General features: G+C 39.9%; 1 protein-coding gene across 1 annotated transcript in view; it reads left to right on the top strand.

The window, feature by feature from the left end:
- The window catches only part of CORIN (corin, serine peptidase), a 308,663-nt gene that overhangs the window by 234,466 nt on the left and 54,738 nt on the right, over positions 1 to 19,459 (top strand). Inside the window, exons 12-16 of the mRNA XM_027544426.1 lie at positions 2,739 to 2,884; positions 4,036 to 4,143; positions 13,259 to 13,372; positions 14,436 to 14,546; positions 15,613 to 15,739. Coding sequence (XP_027400227.1) covers positions 2,739 to 2,884; positions 4,036 to 4,143; positions 13,259 to 13,372; positions 14,436 to 14,546; positions 15,613 to 15,739 — 606 coding nt within the window. The remainder of the gene's footprint in view (positions 1 to 2,738; positions 2,885 to 4,035; positions 4,144 to 13,258; positions 13,373 to 14,435; positions 14,547 to 15,612; positions 15,740 to 19,459) is intronic.

The following is a 19,459-nucleotide window of genomic DNA, read 5'->3' as shown; positions in this document are numbered from 1 at the left end:
TCTCAGGATAGACAGGGGATGAACACAGAGTTTTTCTACCTGCTTGGGTGAAATTCAGGACAGCATTTCAAGAGGATGGCTTGGACTTAGGATATGAGTGATGTCCTGTGGTTAAGACTACGACACTGCAGTCCACCTTCTGATTCAAGTCCTGGCTCTTTCTCTAGCTACTTTTAGCCTGAGACCGTTTCCTTGAGCTCTTCCAATGCCAGTTCCTTTACTTATAAGATCACGATTGTGATGATGGTTGGGTTGAGTTATTGTGAGATTAAGATCAGACGAATGTACAAAAAAGTGAAGCTTTGCCAGTCGATTGTGAGCCCAGACTAAACACTGCTCTGATGTTAGGACAGGAGCACAGCTCCCTGCTTTGTGGTGGTTTGGCCTTCTTCTCTGCCTTGTGTCCTGGGTTATAGTCAGAGAATGTGCGCATGCAAAGTGGCTGTCACAGAGGTGGGGCTGCTCTCAGGCTGCTTTCCATCACGGAGTGAATACACAGATGTGCCTGCCTAAATGTGAGTGGTAACTGTGAAAACCATATGTTTGGATCAAAAGTCGTTCAGAACTTAAAGAAAAAGCAGTAATATCAAAACAGTGAACAGATGAGAAAACAAATTAAATACTGAATATCAAATGGATGACAAGGAAGGGTCATCTATAGAGTCAGGACAGAAAACAATAAAATTTCAAAATGACTTGGGAAACTGAACAAAAAGTACAAATAGAATAATACAATGTAGGCTTGTGTAAATATACTGAAATTTCTGTTAAATGCCTTTTAAAATATTACTAATAAAACATCTACAAGTTTTATGTTAAGTTATTTGTAAATCTTATTCCATTTTTGCTAAGCAAGGTTGATGATAGTGAATACTTACTTTTAATAGTACTTAACAAATTCTTGTATTTGATTTTCTTTTCATATGTGTATAAACATTTCCCTAACATAGTGTTCTCTGGAACAAATTTATATCCTCATATAACTGATAATTTTAAGATTTAGGTTTCATATTTAAATGCCTAAGATGAGATGGGTCTTGAAATACTATACAGTGAACAATTTGGTGAACTGATTCTAGGTATTTTAGTTTTGTTTCTTATCATATATACATCTTTCATTTTTGGAGAAGGCAATGGCAACCCACTCCAGTACTCTTGCCTGGAAAATCCCATGGATGGAGGAGCCTGGTAGGCTGCAGTCTTTCATTTTTAGTAGCTATCAAAGAGAATTTGACCTTATGATATTTGTAAGAAAATATTTTTTGTATAAAGAGAGTAAATACTGATATGCTCATGGGGTTGCACATAGTTGCTTTTGCCAGGTTTGTTTACTGATCTTAAAATTCAGTTTTTAAGTTATGAATTGGAAAAAATCTAATGTTATTGAGCCCTTATAATGTGCTAAATACTTTAATTGTCATCCTCAAAGTAATCTTTTGGGACTGTTGTCTCTGTGGTTGAACACCACACAGATTATGATATGAGCAGGTGTGCCATGGAGTTGTAGTGCCATTTATTTTATTCTATTTTACAGGGGAAAAAAAAGTGGTAGAGTCAGGCAGTACCTGACTTCTATCTGAAAATAAGTATATTTTGGTTAATTTAAAATAGCAGCAGCAATTGAGTTATATACACCTTATATTAATCTGCAACAAAACTATTCAATCCAACAGATAGTTGTTAAACACTGTTGAGCTTCTCATTTTTGCTTCATATGGGAATGCCATGGCTTTGTCTTTGTCCCAGATTCCTAGGCTAAACCAGCATTAAGTTATGCTCTGTCTTAAATCTAGACAGTTAAATCAAGATGGAGACTTTTCAGAAACTTCTCTGTTCAATTGCTAAGCCATTCTTTATCTTGTTGATATTAACTTAGTTTAAAGTTGGAAACTTTTGAGAAATGAGAATGTCTTTAAAAGGAAATGAGAAATTTGCCTAGGAACTTACTTTGGTTATGTCTACTTAACATTTTAAAAAACTAATTTATTGGTTATATACTGAGGCAAAACTACATTTTTTTTTCCCATCTGAAGTAAAAAACATCTTCTTTGAGACATGCTGATGCCTCGATTTAAAATATTCTGGGTACAAATGAAGTAACACACATTGAAACACCTAGAGCAATGCTTAGTATATCTTTTCTTTAACAAAAGCCAACACATTTAATTTTTTACCAACTTGAGCTCAACATAGATGGGTTTGGGAGAAGCACCAAGTTTTTCAACCATATTAGTGTAAGCTGAAGTATTGCCTTTAGGGAAGCCAGGTTAAAACTTGAAATGGCCCAGTCACAGGGCACCAGAAGGGGCTGCGGGTGTTGTGTAGATTCAATGCCCTTTGGTGAGAGAGTGCCCAAAGTGATGTTGGGGACTTGCTTGAAACAAAAATGTTGGAGAATGTGTCTGCCTGAAAGACAAAAGAGAAAGCAAGAAAGGTAAACTGGAGAAGGGAATCCACGTTCTGGGAACAACGCTATTTCCATTCCTGCAGTAGAGTTTTTTTTGGTGAAACTGTGTTTCAGGAATCTATCTCCCTTGTCATGATATCCCTTATTTTGGTTTCCCACATACCTATTATGTGTACGTGCATCCATATATACATTGATACGCACACACACTGCATACACACACCACATACATACACTGACCCACGCTGTACAGAATTAAGAGTCCTGTGTAGATGCCTAACATTTGGTGTAGCTATTTCTGCCTGTAATGTTGTCTTTTTTGCTCTTTTAGAGCTCTCTGTGAGCATTCCAAAGAACGCTGTGAGTCTGTTCTTGGGATTGTGGGTCTACAGTGGCCAGAAGACACAGATTGCAATCAATTTCCAGAGGAAAATGCAGACAATCAAACCTGCCTAATGCCTGATGATGAAGTCGAAGGTTAATTTTTGTTAATTTTTAAATCAATTACACTGCAGTATCTAACATGAATGAATAAATCAGCTACCTTTAGAAGTTTCTTTGTTGTTGTTTTTATTTGATTGCCAATAGAAAGGCTATGTAGGTGGTGAATCTATAAACTTGATTACATTGAAGAATTTAATACTCATCTGTTAGACACTGTATTCATTTTAAAGATAAATTGCAGAGATGACTTTATAATAATCTCCGTGTTTATTGTAAACACAACTCACAGAGTCCATTATATATGGAAGCTGCTTTTATACTAGAGGATATTGAAGGTAACAGTGAAGATAAAGCCATGGCTCCTTCAGTTCAGTTCAGTTCAGTTGCTCAGTCATGTCCGACTCTTTGTGACCCCATGGACTGCAGCACATCAGGCTTCTCTGTCCATCACCAACTCCCGGAGCTTGCTCAAACTCATGTCCATTGAGTCGCTGATGCCATCCAACCATCTCATCCTCTGTCATCCCCTTCTCCTCCTGCCTTCAGTCTTTCCGAGCATCAGGGTCTTTTCCAATGAGTCAGTTCTTCACATCAGGTGGCCAAAGTGTTGGCATTTCAGCTTCAGCATCAGTCCTTCCAATGAATATTCAGGACTGACTTCCTTTAGGATTGACTGGTTTGATTTCCTTGCAGCCCAAGGGACTCTCAAGAGTGTTCTCCAATACCACAATCCAAAAGCATTAATTCTTCGGCGCTCAGCTTCAAGTGCAAAGCATTCAAATACCTTGGCCATGTGAGATGATCAGGTAGAGAAATGCCTGCTCACCAGGTGGAAAGATTAGAATGGGAAGCAATTTGACAAATGAAAGGAGGGCAGTTAGAAGCATTGGCTTCCTAGGATATTTCAGGCTCCAGCAATTGTCCGTTCAGAAAGAGAGGTAATTGTTGGAAAGCATAAAGACACAAAACAGCTAATCTGGAGAGATGATGCCAAGGATAAAGGAAAAAGATGCTGAGGGCAGACAGAAGAGAACCAAGCAAACTTTGGTGATTTCAGCCTGGTGAAGGACCATCCTTATCTTCAGTGATATCTTCTCCACATCATCCGACACGTAAATGAATAACATAGCTGATGAGTCTGGGTTTTGTTTGTTGGCAGTAATATGGCCCATTGCTTTTTACAGAATGCTCACCTAGTCACTTCAAGTGCCGCTCAGGACGGTGTGTTCTGGCTTCCAGAAGATGTGATGGCCAGGCTGACTGTGATGATGATAGTGATGAAGAAAACTGTGGTATGTATGTGAGATGGCACTTTTCTCAAACATACACTAGGATAAGGGGTTGTGTTAAGATATGTCCGTTGTTTACTGACAGTTTTAAGTAGGCAATGGCACCCCACTCCAGTACTCTTGCCTGGAAAATCCCATGGGTGGAGGAACCTGGTAGGCTGCAGTCCATGGGGTCGCTAAGAGTCGGACACGACTGAGCGACTTTACTTTCACTTTTCACTTTCATGCATTGGAGAAGGAAATGGCAACCCACTCCAGTGTTCTTGCCTGGAGAATCCCAAGGACAGGGGAGCCTGGTGGGCTGCCGTCTATGGGGTCACACACAGTCGGACATGACTGAAGGGACTTAGCAGTAGCAGCAGCAGGACTGAATGTTAAGACATTTACTTCTTAAATTATCAAACAGCAAGACATGAGTTATAAGTGTTTTTCCTGTTAATTCCATTGATTTTCCCTAAATTACACTTCTGTTTATAACCTTGATGACATACTGCAAACCCTCAGTAAAATGAGAAGCTCTTCACAAATGTAAGAGATTATTTTTATTGAGAGATTCTAAAGCAGTTGTCATCTGTTATAAGATCAGGATAATGCTGTCCTTACTTATAATTCCCATATTGTTAAACAGGCATCTAGATACACAAAGACAGACTGCAGGCTCCAAAGTTTAAGTTTAATTGGGATTAAATTTCATGCCCTCTATGATTTTTGTCTCTGCCCACAGAGGATAAAACTCTTCCTGGCATTTCTGCCTTAGAGTTCCAAAATCACCATGGCAAAGGCAGGAAATGCCAACGGCAATTTAAGTGGAGCTAATTCCCATTTTACTTCCCTGCTACCGTTGTACTTGGAACCTCAAAATGTATCAGGGAATTGAAAACAGACAATGCTCTTCACTAAGTAATATGCTGGAGTAAAGCAAAATGATTGAAGGGCTAGCCAAAGAATAGTTTGGTTATGACTCTTTAGGTTGTTCTGCTTTAAAAAACCTGACATTTTTTTGCTATTGAAAACACATGAGGCAATGCATCTTTTGAAATCATTTTATTCTTTTGGCCTTTGAAGGATGAAATATTGCCTTGCTCCCCAAAATGAGTTTTCCATAGTAGACATTGCCCTTCTGGTCTAGACAAAATGTCACAAGCAATCAACTGAAATCCTATCAGCTATGATAAATATGGATAAGTGCATTTTCTAGAAAATCAGAGCTGTCAGAATGATGGTCCAATGACCAGGGGTAATTTTGTTGGGGAGGAACATACAGTTTTTTGTGAAGCTGCTGTTGCTTGCTTTGTTTGTGGTCTTTATATAAATAAATAAGTCAATACTCATTGACAATCCCCTATATAAATAACTCATTAAGAATCTATTGGATTTTCTTTTCACTAACTATGGGCTATGGTATTTTGAGGTGCAGCTTAAACTAAATTATCTTAGATTGTTCAAAGAGGTTACATGATATTCCATTGGGTGGCTAGATCGAAATTTGCAATAGGGGACTGATTATTTGAGAAATGCAAATGCTTAGTCTCAAAAAAAGACTTCGGAAGATTAAATGGTCTAAGGTCTAGAGTATATTTGGTGAAGAAGAAATTTAAAGCTCTGTTCATTACAAATGATCCTAAAATGTCAGATTTCTAGGTAAGCTATAAGTTTCTGTGCATACTCTAATCTCACAATTACAGGCTCACCAGAACTATCGAATAAATTACCTAATCTCTATAAAACACTCAAAATACTGATGATGTTATTGAGAGTTCTAGTTGAGGAAAGTTAAAAGTCAGTAGTAAATTAATATATTGAGGGTATTAATTGCCCCCAACAGTATTAGTTCATGAGAAATTAATTTCTCATCATATTTTTCAAAATGACTTATAATAAATATTTTATGTACAATCCCCTTTGGAACATATGCAGGGGTTTGAGTGGGCATGCCCCATGCTTTGGGAGAACACAGCACTTAAAGTCAAATGAGGGAGTAGAGGAAGGCCCAGCGCAGAGAGAACTCCTGGGAAACCATCCACTCCCGATTTTGCCTCCTTGCTCAGTTTGTCCCTTTGTTTCCATGGGCGTGGGCAGGCGTGCCGTCTGGTAATACAAACGCCAGCTCCAGCAAAGCAGCATTTCACACCATGCTTCAGGTCTTTCTGATTTACTCTGCCCATTGTGGTGTGGAGGGCACTTAAATGCTTGGGCTTTACTGAATAATGTGACAATTAACTATTCACTTTCACATATCTGTAGCTCCTCCAGAACTTCTAACAACATAACTAGGTTTTCCCCTCAGAGCAATACTTCTTTAACTTAGTTGTAAAAGAATTGATGGGTTGGAAATTTACGCTGTTTCTTTGACACTTATGCAGCAGGAAAACATGGTGGTCAGAGCAGGCCGTTTGTAAATACTTGTCAAATATACACATTAAGCATTTAGCAATGGGTAATGCTAAATTCTGAAGTAGCTCCTGCTCTTGTGGTAAATTTTTGTTGAAGTTGCACTGCTTGTGTAATTGTTAATGTAAACAACATTTATATTGGAAATATTGGCATTATTAGAAATGTTTTCAGCAAGTGTTTGGAAGCATTATGTAAATATGAACACATCATTCCAGAATTGCTTCATGGGAGGGAAGCCTAAAGGGTAGGATTGGTTTGCAGAGTCAGTGCTGTTTCTTGTCTTAAAGTAATAATTTGTCATTAGTTGAACCTTTACTATGTAGATGAAGTTGGCTGTATGTCTAGCAAGTGGATTAAAGAGGCTTATTTTCATTCTAACCTTTCTTAAGCATTGATATCTAAGCTATGGAGATATAATCTGGGTGGAGAAATGAATAAGAGGGGCATAAAGGAATGGCAAGCTAAAGAAAGTAACAGCAAGATTATACTTCTGAGCTTTGCCTTTACATTATAGATTTGAACTTGAGCTTGTGAGACTGAGGTTAGCTTTTTTAGGTCTGTGTCCACAAGGAGGTAAGCTGCCGGCAGGAGTAAGGTGGTTCCTGGGCTGTGATGTGAGCAGCAGGTCCTCTCAATGGGGCAGTTAAATGAGAATAGAGTTCGAACAATTTTTCCGCATCTACTGGAGAAATAAAACCCTTTGTTACGTGAATACAGCTTCACAATTACTAATCAATCACTACTCTACATAAAAGGCATTCAGCATACAGGGAAAGATGGACAACAATACAAATGTGAGTGTCTTGAGGGACCTTCTGTTTATCTTCAAATGATTAAAAACCATTTCATTATCTATCTTTGATCTCCTCTTGGGTGATAAAATGTAATAAAACATTTTATTCTAACCTGAACTTCTTCTTGGAGTCAAAACCCCCTTAAAGAAATAGAATTTAATCTCTTTGTGACCCCATGAACCATAGCCCGCCAGGCTCCTCTGTCCATGGAATTCTCTAGGCAAGAATACTGGAGTGGATTGCTATTCCCTTCTCCAGGGGATCTTCCCAACCTAGGGATCAAACCTGGGTCTCCCCCACTGCAGGTTGATTCTTTACGGTCTGAGCCTGAGGGAAGCCCCAACACCCCCATAGCTGTGTTTAAAGCCTTTGGCTCTGATATCGGTGGGGTTTACAGCTTGACTTTAAAGGTTTTCCAAAAGACTTTTTTTTTTTTTTTTTCTGTTGTAAGAAATACATAAATACTTTTAAGGAGTCCAAAGAAGAACTTAACTGTTATGTTTTTTAACACTGAGGAGAGCCAGTCTCCATGCCTCTGTGTCTCTTTGTTCCTTTGTGGTAGAAGAGACTAACTTCCTGCTCTGTGACTAGAAGGCAGATTGAGGGTCATTGTGTTCATCTCATGTTGCGTGTCTGCAAATGTACTTTCAGGATGAGACTTAGGCCTGATCTCTGATTAAATTAATTATTGCATATTAAGGAATAGATATTCTCCTTCCCTTTAGGGAGTTTTCTGCTTGTTAGCTCTTCGATGTCTCCTTTGGTATCTGGGACAGGCAGCCTGGAATGGCACTACATGCTCTATGTACACCTAGTGTGTATTTAGTCCCTCAGTCACGCCTGACTCTCTTGTGACGTCATGGACTGTAGCCCACTAGACTCCTTTGTCCATGGAATTTTTCAGGCAAGAATACTGGAGTGGGTTGCCATTTCCTTCTCCTGGGATCTTCCTGACCTGACCCAGGGATCGAACCCAGGTCTCCTGCATTGCAGGGGATTCTTCATTGCTGAGCCACTAGGGAAGTCCATGTAGACCTAGAGTGCTAAGTTCCTTCAGTTGTGTCCACTTCTTTGTGACTCTATGCACTGTGGCCGCCAGGCTCCTCTGTTCATGGGATTCTCCTGACAAGAATACTGGAATGGGTTGCCATTTCCTTCTCTAGGGGATCTTCGCAACCCAGGGATTGAACCTATGTCTCTTATGTCTCCTGCTTTGGCAGGCAGGCTCTTTACCACTAGTGCCATCTGAGAAGCCCATGTAGACCTAGACTTGGATTTAAATCCTGATTTAGCACTTGGAGGCTGTGTGACTTTTGACCAGTTACGTAACTTCTCTGGGCCTCAGCCTTCTCACCTGTAACATTTAGAGAAACCTTCCTTTATCCCTCACAGCTTGGAATGCTTATAGCAAGCCTTATTCAGTCCTCAGAAGGCAAAAACCAAGAGCCCACCTGGCATAGTGCTAGGAAATCCAGGAGGCATGTCCCCCCACCCCCAGGTCACCTCAGGGATCTCCCTTGAGGGAAGAAGTCTCGTCTAGCTTGGTCTCTGACCGAGCAGGTCTTATACATGGCAGAAGAGAGCAGGCTGGGTGAAGTCCCTGATTTACACAGTGAACAGGATATCAGGGTGGCACCTTGTCCTGGAGGAAGTGCCTGTTTGGATGGTGAATGTCTCCATCTCCAGGATGACACATGGAGGATGACCGCAATGCTACGATATAAAGCCCTGTCAGTTTCTTCAGGCTGCCTCTTCCCAGGGTGCTGGGCCAGCACATGTGGAGAGGATGGCATGAAGATGCCACCCCTAAAAGGGGGAGGTGACTCAGGAATTGGGAAGTCCACTGGGGTTTTCTGGTCAGAGACGAGAGCTCTATGATTTGTGCTGGTGTTGGTTGCCCCTGATGCTTAGGCCTGGAGTCTGGGGGAGGAGTGGGAGGCAGGTCCTTTTGACCCGGCTGTTACCACAGGTACTATGGCTTTTGTTTGAGATTTGGGCTCCATAGTCAGGGGTCCCAGGCTCTGGAGGGGCCGTCATACCTGCCAGGCCTGAACCTCACTGTTCAGCTGCCGTGTTCCACCCTGAGGTCACATCCATAGCCACTGGGACAGCTGCTGGCTGAAGATGGCTACATCCAGCCCAGTCCAGCCTCTACTAGCACCAGGATGCAGAAGGGCCTTTCTTCCTTGCTCTCATGAGCAGCTCCTCCGTGGCAATACTTTTTTCTTTTCTTGTGGCAATACTTTTTATCTGATATACTGATCAAGTTAGCAGCCCTGATGAACAGACCTAATTACCTTATATTTGCATAACTGAGAGCTTCGTAAAGTACAAGAAGCATCTGTTTTAAGGTGGTTTGCTCTCTTCACCTATAATGACAACTTTCTAAAATTTTATTTATTTTTAATTGAAGGATAATTGCTTTACAGCATTGTGTTGGTTTCTGCCAACCATCAACATGAATCAACCATAGGTATACATACGTCCCCTCCCTCTTGAACATCTCTCCTACCTTCCTTGCCATCCCATACCTCTAGGTTGATACAGAGCCCCTGTTTTAGTTCCCTGAGTCATAAAGTAGATCCCATGGGCTATCTACTTTACATATGGTAATATATGTTTCTATGTTGCTCTCTCCATACATCTCACCCTCTCCTTCCTTACCCTGTCCTACTGTGTCCATAAGTCAGTTCCCTATGTTTGTGAATGACAACTTTTTTGATGGAGAGACAAGGTTCCCCAGTTCAAGTGGGATCTGCCCAAGACAGGGAAGCCAGCTTCACAGAATTTTTGTGAAAATGAGAATGAATAAGAACCCAGCAGAATGCTTAGCACACTTAGGTGATGAACCATTCTGGTTTGTCTGGTACTGCGAGTGGTTCCTTGGAAGTGGGGTAGATTGATGCTCAAACCTGCAAAGTCCCAGGAAAACTGGGATTAACTGCCACTTTAGCAACACACAGTGAGCACTGTGAGTGGTTATGGCCATGGACTCTGCGCAGGGGTGGCTGTTATCCTGACATCAACAATTATTTGATTTTATAACCTACAGCTGCATTAGACATCCCATCCTATCCGTATCTGTTTTTCATTTTTAATGGAGTTATACCCTCTTCCTTTTAAAGCATAATTACACCAAAAATGTCACTTTAAAGAGAGAATGGTTTCTTCACAAAATCACAGTATTGTCTTCCATGGGACTCATGTCCTGACCTTTTTTCATCCTAATTCATTTATGCTCATCATAACTCCACAGAAGAGGGCATTAGGCCGCACAAACTTTTATTAGAAAAGAGAATATACAGAAGGGAAATTACTGACCAGAGAGTACTCATTTCTCCCTTATAGCAACCCTTTGTAGCAGGTGTTATGATTCCTATTTTAGAGATATGGAAACAGAGGTTCAGAGACATTAAGAAACTTATCCAAGGTCACACAGCTAATGAGATTGAAGCTGGGGCTTAAATCCAGGTGTCTGCCTCTAAGCTCTGTTTCCCTTGCTCTTACCCCTGGCACGTGCTATGTATTCTCAACGAACAGACGGCTGCAACTGAGGACTTGGACCTTCTTCCCAACTGGAGATTTCTCCATAAGGCTGCGTTTGGAGCAATTTATTTTCTCTAACTCTCAGTTTCCTCACTTAGGAAATGATGATTGTAATTCTGACATTGTGGTGTTAAGAACTAAAACTATTATCTAGAATGTGGATTTAGGGTGGATAATCAGTGTTAGTTCCTATTACTACCCTCAGTGAGGATGCAGATCTTCTAGACCAGTGGGTTGACTTGTGTGGTCTTTTCTCAGCTCATTCCACGTGTTCAGGTTCTTCTCTGTACTCTTGTGAATAGTCAGAAAGACTCATGCTGTTTTCTCTCATCATCTGCTAGCAAGTGGTGTCGTTTGTGATGAGAGTCTCATTGTCAGAACATTCCAGATGACGTCTATATTCTCGGTTAGCTGAAAACTCCAAATAATATCCCCATGAGTTCTTAGAATAGATGTCCCTGGGCCTAAGACAATTCCGGATAGTTAGTGAAGGATTCTCACTATTTATTTCCTATACAATTCTGTGGTCAGATACTCTCCCAGGGTCCTATATGTTTGAATGATGAAGCACTTTATTTTAAAAATATTTTATTGTACTTTTCATTAACCGCCCCCCCCCCCCCACCTTTTTTCAGCCATACCGTGTGGCATGTGGGATCTTAGTTCCCTGAGCAGAGATAAAACCCATGCTCCTTGCAGTGTAAGTGCAGAGTCCTAACCACTGGACCACCAGGGAGGCCCTGAATGGTGCGACCATGCATGGTTGGTTGCTCAGCTGTGTCTGACTCTGCGTCCTGGCAGGCTCCTCTGTCCATGGGATTTCCCAGGCAAGAATACTAGTGTGGGTTGTCATTTCTTCCTCCAGAGGATCTTCGTGACCTAGGGATCAACCCACATCTCCTGCATTGCAGGTGGATTCTTTACCTGCTAAGCATCTGAAACACTTTAAACCTAACTTTTCCCGTAGTAAAAATCTCTCTTCTGTGAATTTATTTTGATAATTTTTCAATGAAAATTCTTTTTTAAAGCAGATTATTTTCCTATGAGGGACTCCAAGAAACTTGAGTCAATCATCCATGCCATTTCTCTGAATGATTTGTACCAGGTCTGATGAGAAATCGGAGAAGGCAATGGCACCCCACTCCAGTACTCTTGCCTGGAAAATCCCATGGACGGAGGAGCCTGGTGGGCTGCAGTCCATGGGGTCGCTGAGGGTCGGACACAACTGAGCGGCTTCACTTTCACTTTTCACTTTCATGCATTGGAGAAGGAAATGGCAGCCCACTCCAGTGTTCTTGCCTGGAGAATCCCAGGGACGGGGGAGCCTGATGGGCTGCTGTCTATGGGGTCGCACAGAGTCGGACACGACTGAAGTGACTTAGCAGCAGCAGCAGTAGCAGCTGATGAGAAATAGTGTCTTTAAAGACACTCCTTATTTCATCACTGCTTGGTGTTTCATTCACTGTAAACTAAACTACCTTTTTCTAGGAACAAGAGATTTTTTGTTTCTTACATGAAATAAAGTTCCATTTAAAATTCATATGTGTTGGGCGTCTACTGAGGGCTAGCTGCCATTCTAGGCAGGGGAGTCAAGATGCTCGAAGATGAATATATGTGGTCTCTTCCTCCACACCCTCACAACATGGTGACAGTCATGGGTCCAACCTGAGTGGCAAGAACAATTAGACATTTGGCATGTTTTAGCGAACATATAAATTCACTATCTGTGAATCAAATGACATTTATTAAGTTCATTGCAAGAGCTTGTTATTTTATAGACAAATTACCATTCAAGCTTATAGTCTTTGTGTTTATTTCTCATACAATAGATAGTTTCTAATCTTAGATTTCTGGCTACATTACTGAGGGTAATGGCTTTCATACCTGGCTCATAAACTAGTTTTGTAGATATTTGGCATAGGAGTTGCCTCTTTGGCTAAAACACAGATGGCATTACCATTTGTTGATTGAAATTACATTTTAAGATAATATACATTTAGATCACTAGGTTGGGCATATTTGCTTAAAAGTGTAGCTCATCGTTTTAGAGATGAGTTGTATGTGTTGGCAAATTGGCTCAGAAAGCAAAAGGAACAGCAAAAGATGAACGTTACTGTACAGTTGCTTTTTCATTTTTTTCCTGTTTGCCATATGTCACTTTTGATCTTCTCCTGGAAGAGATGTACTATGTATAATGCAATATGGAGATTACCAAGCATTTATACTTTCAAAATTACATTTTCCATGGTATACAGGAGTCAAAACTTGTTAAGAAGAAAGAAATCCTCCCTTTATATTGTCATTCTTTTTTTACTTTGTTTGATCAAAGCCATAGTTATTTCACCTTCACATCTATTGCAAATTACCTTTCCTTTTGTCTCCAGGGTGTAAGGAGAGAGATCTTTGGGAATGTCCATCCAGTAAACAATGTCTGAAGCACACAGTCATCTGTGATGGGTTTCCAGACTGCCCTGATAACATGGATGAAAAAAACTGCTGTAAGTACTTATTGGGCATTTGTCAATGTGACATTTTATTTTATTTTTATTTTTTTGACATTTTATTTTAAACATTAATTACCCCTCATTTTGGATAAGTGAGAAATTTGGAAATACATGTCAAAAGCTTTTTGTATTTTCAGACTTTTTGACTAAAACTTCACTTGGAAAAATATATGCCAAATACAATCAAATGTGTAAAACATATGCATGATGATATTGGTCTAGAAGCATCCTTAGGGAGAACCAATAAGAAAAGAAGGTGTCTCTTCCGGGTCACTTCTCTTCCAGGTTAGGACACGAAGCCTTGGATGGCAGGGTTTGGTCAGGAACCACCTTGTAAAGTACAACCTACAAAACCACAAGCCGAAACGCTGATTTGAGATGCCATGTTTGCTCCTGGGCTAATAACTGTACTCAGGAAAATACAATTGTAGTGAGAAAAATGCCATGTCTTATTTAAACGACTTAGGATTCTTTCCCTGGACAGGGGCTGGTGTGGAGGCCTGAATAAAAATCGGATTCCCTTAAGAAAGGAGAAAGAAAAGTAATAGATGTTAGATAGGCAATTAAGGAGTTTGGCTATAGTTTTTAAAAACCCAAGAGAAGATTAGTGTGTGACTTGAGAGTCACTTAATACTAGAGATTAAAAAAGATAAAACTAACCATATATGTGGACAGAGCTGGGTTTCATCCTAGAGTGACTCCAGTCTGCTCATGCCCAGTGCTCAGCTCAAGCCACTTCAGAATTTAGTTCTGTGCTGTCATCTTTGGGATTTCTGCTGCTCTGGGTGCCACTTTTTCAATCCTGTGGTTAGAACTAGAGAGCTTAGTCACTTGGAGATAGTAGAGCTGTTTAAATGCTTGCTGTTTGTGTGGGTGGACATCTCAGAAATGAGATCGTACCAGCTTTGCTCCTCTGTATTGACTCTTACTGGAAGGCCTCGGCCACCACATCTTTTCCTCCTTTGATGCACCTGTTGGCAAACCGTGAGATGCCTGTTAGTGAAAATCCCATCCATTCCTAAAATGTTTGTCTCCTCCCTTCTTGTTCCCCTACCAGCGTTTTGCCAAGCTGATGAGCTAGAATGTGCAAACCACGAGTGTGTGTCACGTGACCGGTGGTGTGACGGTGAAGCCGACTGCATAGACAGTTCCGATGAGTGGGACTGTGGTGAGCTGCTTGTTTCTGCCATCTGCTCTGACGCCTGGCAGCCATTTAAGTTAAATGAATCCTAACTGGTTTTATGGATCTTACTAACCAAGTTCATCTATTCTACTTTACTACTGTAAAAGCAGTCATCCATGATTTGTAATGCCGTTTCCAACTCACAGAACACATCCCCCCAGGTTATTGTGTGTCTTACACATGAAAATATTTGGGTTCAAATTTTTATGATCATATAACTTTCCATATGAATATAATTTTAAACTCTATCATCCCTCAACTTTAACATTTATCAATAGTTGGTCATTCTTATATCACTGACACTACCTGGAATAAGATATTAGCGTGGCCTTTCTGTCTGCCCTATATTCTTGCTCCAAATCCAGATGAGATTTCTGTCTATCTACTACCTTCCATGCACAGGACTTAAAGGCATCTCCCACTGGTGTTCCAGTGTTGCAGTTTATAATCTTGAGTTTGGTTCTTTCTGTCGTCCTACACTTATCCCTCTTTCCATTCCCTTGGTCCTTATTTTGGCATCATCTGGCCAAATCATAATTATGAAATGTATTGTCATTAATTGTGCAATGTTTCCATAAATTATCTGTGGTGTATGAAGTACAGAGGATTCTCTTTTATAAAAGAAGAATTAGCCCATATGCCACATTAATCCCAAATTAACATCACTCACACATTTTCATTCTCAAAGACCTTCTTGAAAGGAAACAATTTGAATGACGTTACAACTAGCTCCTTCTTTTGCAAATCATTGGATAAACTCATGGGAATGGGACCCTCTGGCCATCTTCTAACTCATAATAAAAAGTTGAGAATTGCCTGTCCATTTCCCTGAGTCTCTAGTTCTTGGAGGGCAGACAACACATCTAACTCATTTTCTAGTCCTCTGCCACGTGGTGATCACTATGGTTTGCAGAGCGGAAGAATTCAAATAGTTTTTAGCTAAAAGAAATAAAAATAAATGTCTGCAAGTAAAATAAAGCCATGTTATCATGTGGTTTCATGAGAAGAGATGTTTTAAATTAGAGTGCCCCTCCTTTTTTTCCCCACTCAGTGACCCTCTCTGCAAACGTGAACTCCTCATTCCTGATGGCTCGCAGATCTGCCATGGAACACCACGTGTGTGCGGATGGCTGGCAAGAGACCCTGAGTCAGCTGGCCTGCAAGCAGATGGGTTTAGGGTAAGGTCAGTAGTTTGTAGCCCTGATGAATTTCTCAGAGGGCTTCATGGGACTTGGCAATAATGTCTTCCTTATGAATTCCGGGTGAGTTAGTGCTCTCACACCCAAAAAGCACAGGAAATGGATCAGGTGAGAGGGCTGTTTTTAATTACAGGCACCTGCTCTGAAGAGTGTGGGTTGAAAACCTACTTTAATAAAGCCTCTAAAAGTAAATGAAATGATTGTATTTTAAGGACTCCTGAAATGAAATTCTTTTGTTATTTATAAAAGCATTAAGATGGTTTCTTCCGAGGAATCTGATGGAGAAATCTTGCAATTTTCCCCCAAGAGAGTATTGAAAATGCATTTTTAAGCAACACACATTTTTCAATAAGTTGAGAAATAGAACATGAAGTTGCTGGTATTTCAATTTACCCTATGTATTGCAGAAAATGTAAATCAGGAAAGAGTTCACCATTTTTGCTTGTTAGAATGAAAAGACAATCACTCTGGCTTTGATACACACACACTGAAATCAATACTTTGAAAGTGGGATTCTTGGTGTGTAAGGCTTTCTTTTCTAGTTCTGTTGGGATTGGAAAACAATAATTGAAAGGTCTTAGAATATATGTGTGAGTGTGTGTGTGTTTATACAATTAAACATATAAACACACATATTTTTTTCTTTTACTGATGATGAATGTGAGGTTTGGGGGAAATATAGAAATGATAGAAATAAAACGTTATAAAATTCTAGAGTAAAAGACTGAGTTAATGTCATTTCCCAGTATTCCACTGAGCAAACTTGAAATATTTTACAATAATGAGCCATCTAATTATGGGGTAGCAACCTGCAGCACATTCTTGTTAACCCAGTTTGAAGAATTATGTAAATACTAGCATCTTCAGCCTATTCTTCCCATGTGAAGTCCTACATCTTTGGAAAATTGAGTAACTGTTGTAATAAGAGAGCTTTAAACTTTGCCAGAGTGGAAAAATTATATTTGTCAAGATCCATTAAACGGTACTTCATTTTCACAACTTCCTCATTGTGTCTAAATGAAAGGAGTTGTGATTGTGATCAGAGATAAATTAAATGCCTTTTGGAAGAGCGTTACTTTCCTCTCGCCAGACACAGGGTAATTTCTTAATATGGAAACCTGATTACATAATGACACAACTCCACTGAGAGTTCGAAGGTAAAGTTGGAACTACAAAGATTTTATAACCAGAAAATTCTCTTGACAAGCCACTCTGTTCTGTTGTAAACAGAAGGAATCATTTTTAAAATATTCTGCTTTATATTTCTCCTAATTTGGGGGATACTAAATTTAAATTTCTTATTGTGGAAAAAACACATGTCATAACACTCACCATTTTAACCATTTTAAAGTGTACAATTCAGTGGCATTTAGTGTATTCATAATGTTGTGGAAACATCATCATTATCTGACTTCTTTCACTAAGCATAATGTTTTCATGCATCCATGTATCAGTGTTTTATTTCTGTTTATGGCTGAATAATATTCCATTGTGTGGATACACCATATTTAAAAAATTGCTTTATCTAGTTTTATTGTTGGTTGTGCTGCATCTTTGTTGCTGCATGGACTTTCTCTATCTGTGGCAAGTGGGGGCTACTCTAGTTGCTGTGTGCAGGCTTCTCATTGCAGTGGTTTCTCTTGGTGCAGAGTATGGGCTCTAGGGCATGTGGACTTCAGTGGTTGCAGCATGCGGGCTCAGCGTCTGCAGCTCCTAGGTCTAGAGCACAGGCTCAGTAGTTGTGATGCATGGGCTTATTTGCTCCACAGCATGTGGGATCATCCTGGACCAGGGATAGCACCAGTGTCTCCTGCATTGGCGGCAGATTCTTTACCACTGAGCCACCAGTGAAGCCCCTTATTTTAAATCTATTGATCCATTGATGAAGTATTCATTTTAGTGGTTTCTGGTTTTGGCTATTGTGTGTATATAGGAGTTTTAAAAAATCTCTTTACTCCATTGTTTCATTTCTTTAACATAGTGGGAAAATCTTTGCAATATCTTGGATATTTAAAATCTAGATAGACGTTTGGATTTTTTAAAAGATAACTGTATTTCATAGGAGGGATAGGAAAATTTGAGAGAGCACAGTATGGTTGAAAAACCATAATTGTTATATGCCTGAGTTAAGGGGTAAGAAGTGATTCATCTTCCAAGGAAGTGAGTACAAAAGGTAATATTAGGTTTCTTTTTTAATATACTTTTGGATTGCCTTTGAATTTACTCTTCAGTGTACATGGGTGGCTCATGAATTGACAGATATCTAGAAAGTCAGGCTGGGGCAGGAATAAAGATCATTGGCAGGACAAGGCCAAATTCTTACCATGGGACTAGGATACTTAGGAAGCTGTGGTTACCACTATGCTTGGAGACCAGTTGCTGTGCTGCAAACTCACAGTTCTGCCACTGGTATTTCAAATTAACACTTAAGTAATCCTGCATCTTTGAGTCATTCCCTCCAGATCCAAAGTCCCTACTACTAAGGTCTCTTTGGCCATGACTAGTCACTGACCTATACTCCAGCTGTCAGAGAGAGGAGAGAGGAAAGAGCTGTCCTCCTTTAGCTTCTGGGGTGGAGTAGTCACTCTATGGACCTGCCTTGGTACTGCTGAACAGAGTGTGCATCCAAATCTTGAAGTGTAAAAAATAATCCCAACTAGTTCTATTCCATATCTTTCTCCTATTGTTTTTTGAGCATCTGCTTATGGACCTTGCACAGGAGTAGGCATTGTGTGGAGGATGCAAAGGTGAATAACATCATCAAAGAGCTTATAACATAATGGGGAAGACATATCAGTAAATAATCAGTTTTTAAAAGGAAAATCTTTTTGTCATCTGAGAAAGCTTCACTTATAGCGTGGCATTCCTATTAAAATTGTATAAGAAAAATATTCAACTCTAATATTACCTTGATAATATAATATAGATTCATTAAATCGTTCACTCATTCAGTAAACATTTATAGAGAAAAGCACTGTAGTATAGTATCCAAAACAAACATACCTTAAATCCAAAGAGATCATTCATCTACTTGAGGGGGTATATTTTGGAGCTAGTTTGTTAAAAATGCAGATCTACACCAAGTGACACGTTTTGCAGGGATTCTATTGAAATGCTTTCATGATAGAAGCAGTTGATTAAAAACACCTGCACTTAGAGTTTTCTCAGACCAAAATTATGCTTCCCATGTCTAACAGCAGAAATGCTAGACTCTCAACTAAGTGCTTGTCCAAATGAGAGGACTCAGAGTTCTCCTCTGAAGCTGAAAGACATTTTACCTCCATCTGTAGGTATCTCTGGAGTTCACCCCAGCTGGAAGTATGATGGCTCTTTGATTGGATAAGGGTATAAATCAAGCCCCTAAATTCTCATGACAGTATATTGACTTTGCTACCTGCGTATCCAGTATCAAAAACATATGGACATTTATTTAATCAGCAATACAAATCAGAATTTAGACTGCCTCCTAATGCTTGCCAAATGTTCAGTTGAGACATCTGGTATTTGGGGAAGTTGGTCTAAAGAAATGTGATTCTTTGTGTCTCTTGGCCTCATCAGCTTATCTTTATAAAAGTTAGATCATCTGGAAATAGGCTATACTATTTTGGCAAAAATTCCTTTATAGAGTTAGTTGCAATTTGATTTTATGCCCTAATCCTTTAGAGTTGGTCAGTAGAAGAAACATCCTTCCAAAGAATG

Source organism: Bos indicus x Bos taurus, chromosome 6 (genome assembly GCF_003369695.1).
Source record: "Bos indicus x Bos taurus breed Angus x Brahman F1 hybrid chromosome 6, Bos_hybrid_MaternalHap_v2.0, whole genome shotgun sequence".
Taxonomy (NCBI): Eukaryota; Metazoa; Chordata; class Mammalia; order Artiodactyla; family Bovidae; genus Bos; species Bos indicus x Bos taurus.
This window is presented reverse-complemented; position numbering and strand designations above follow the sequence as displayed.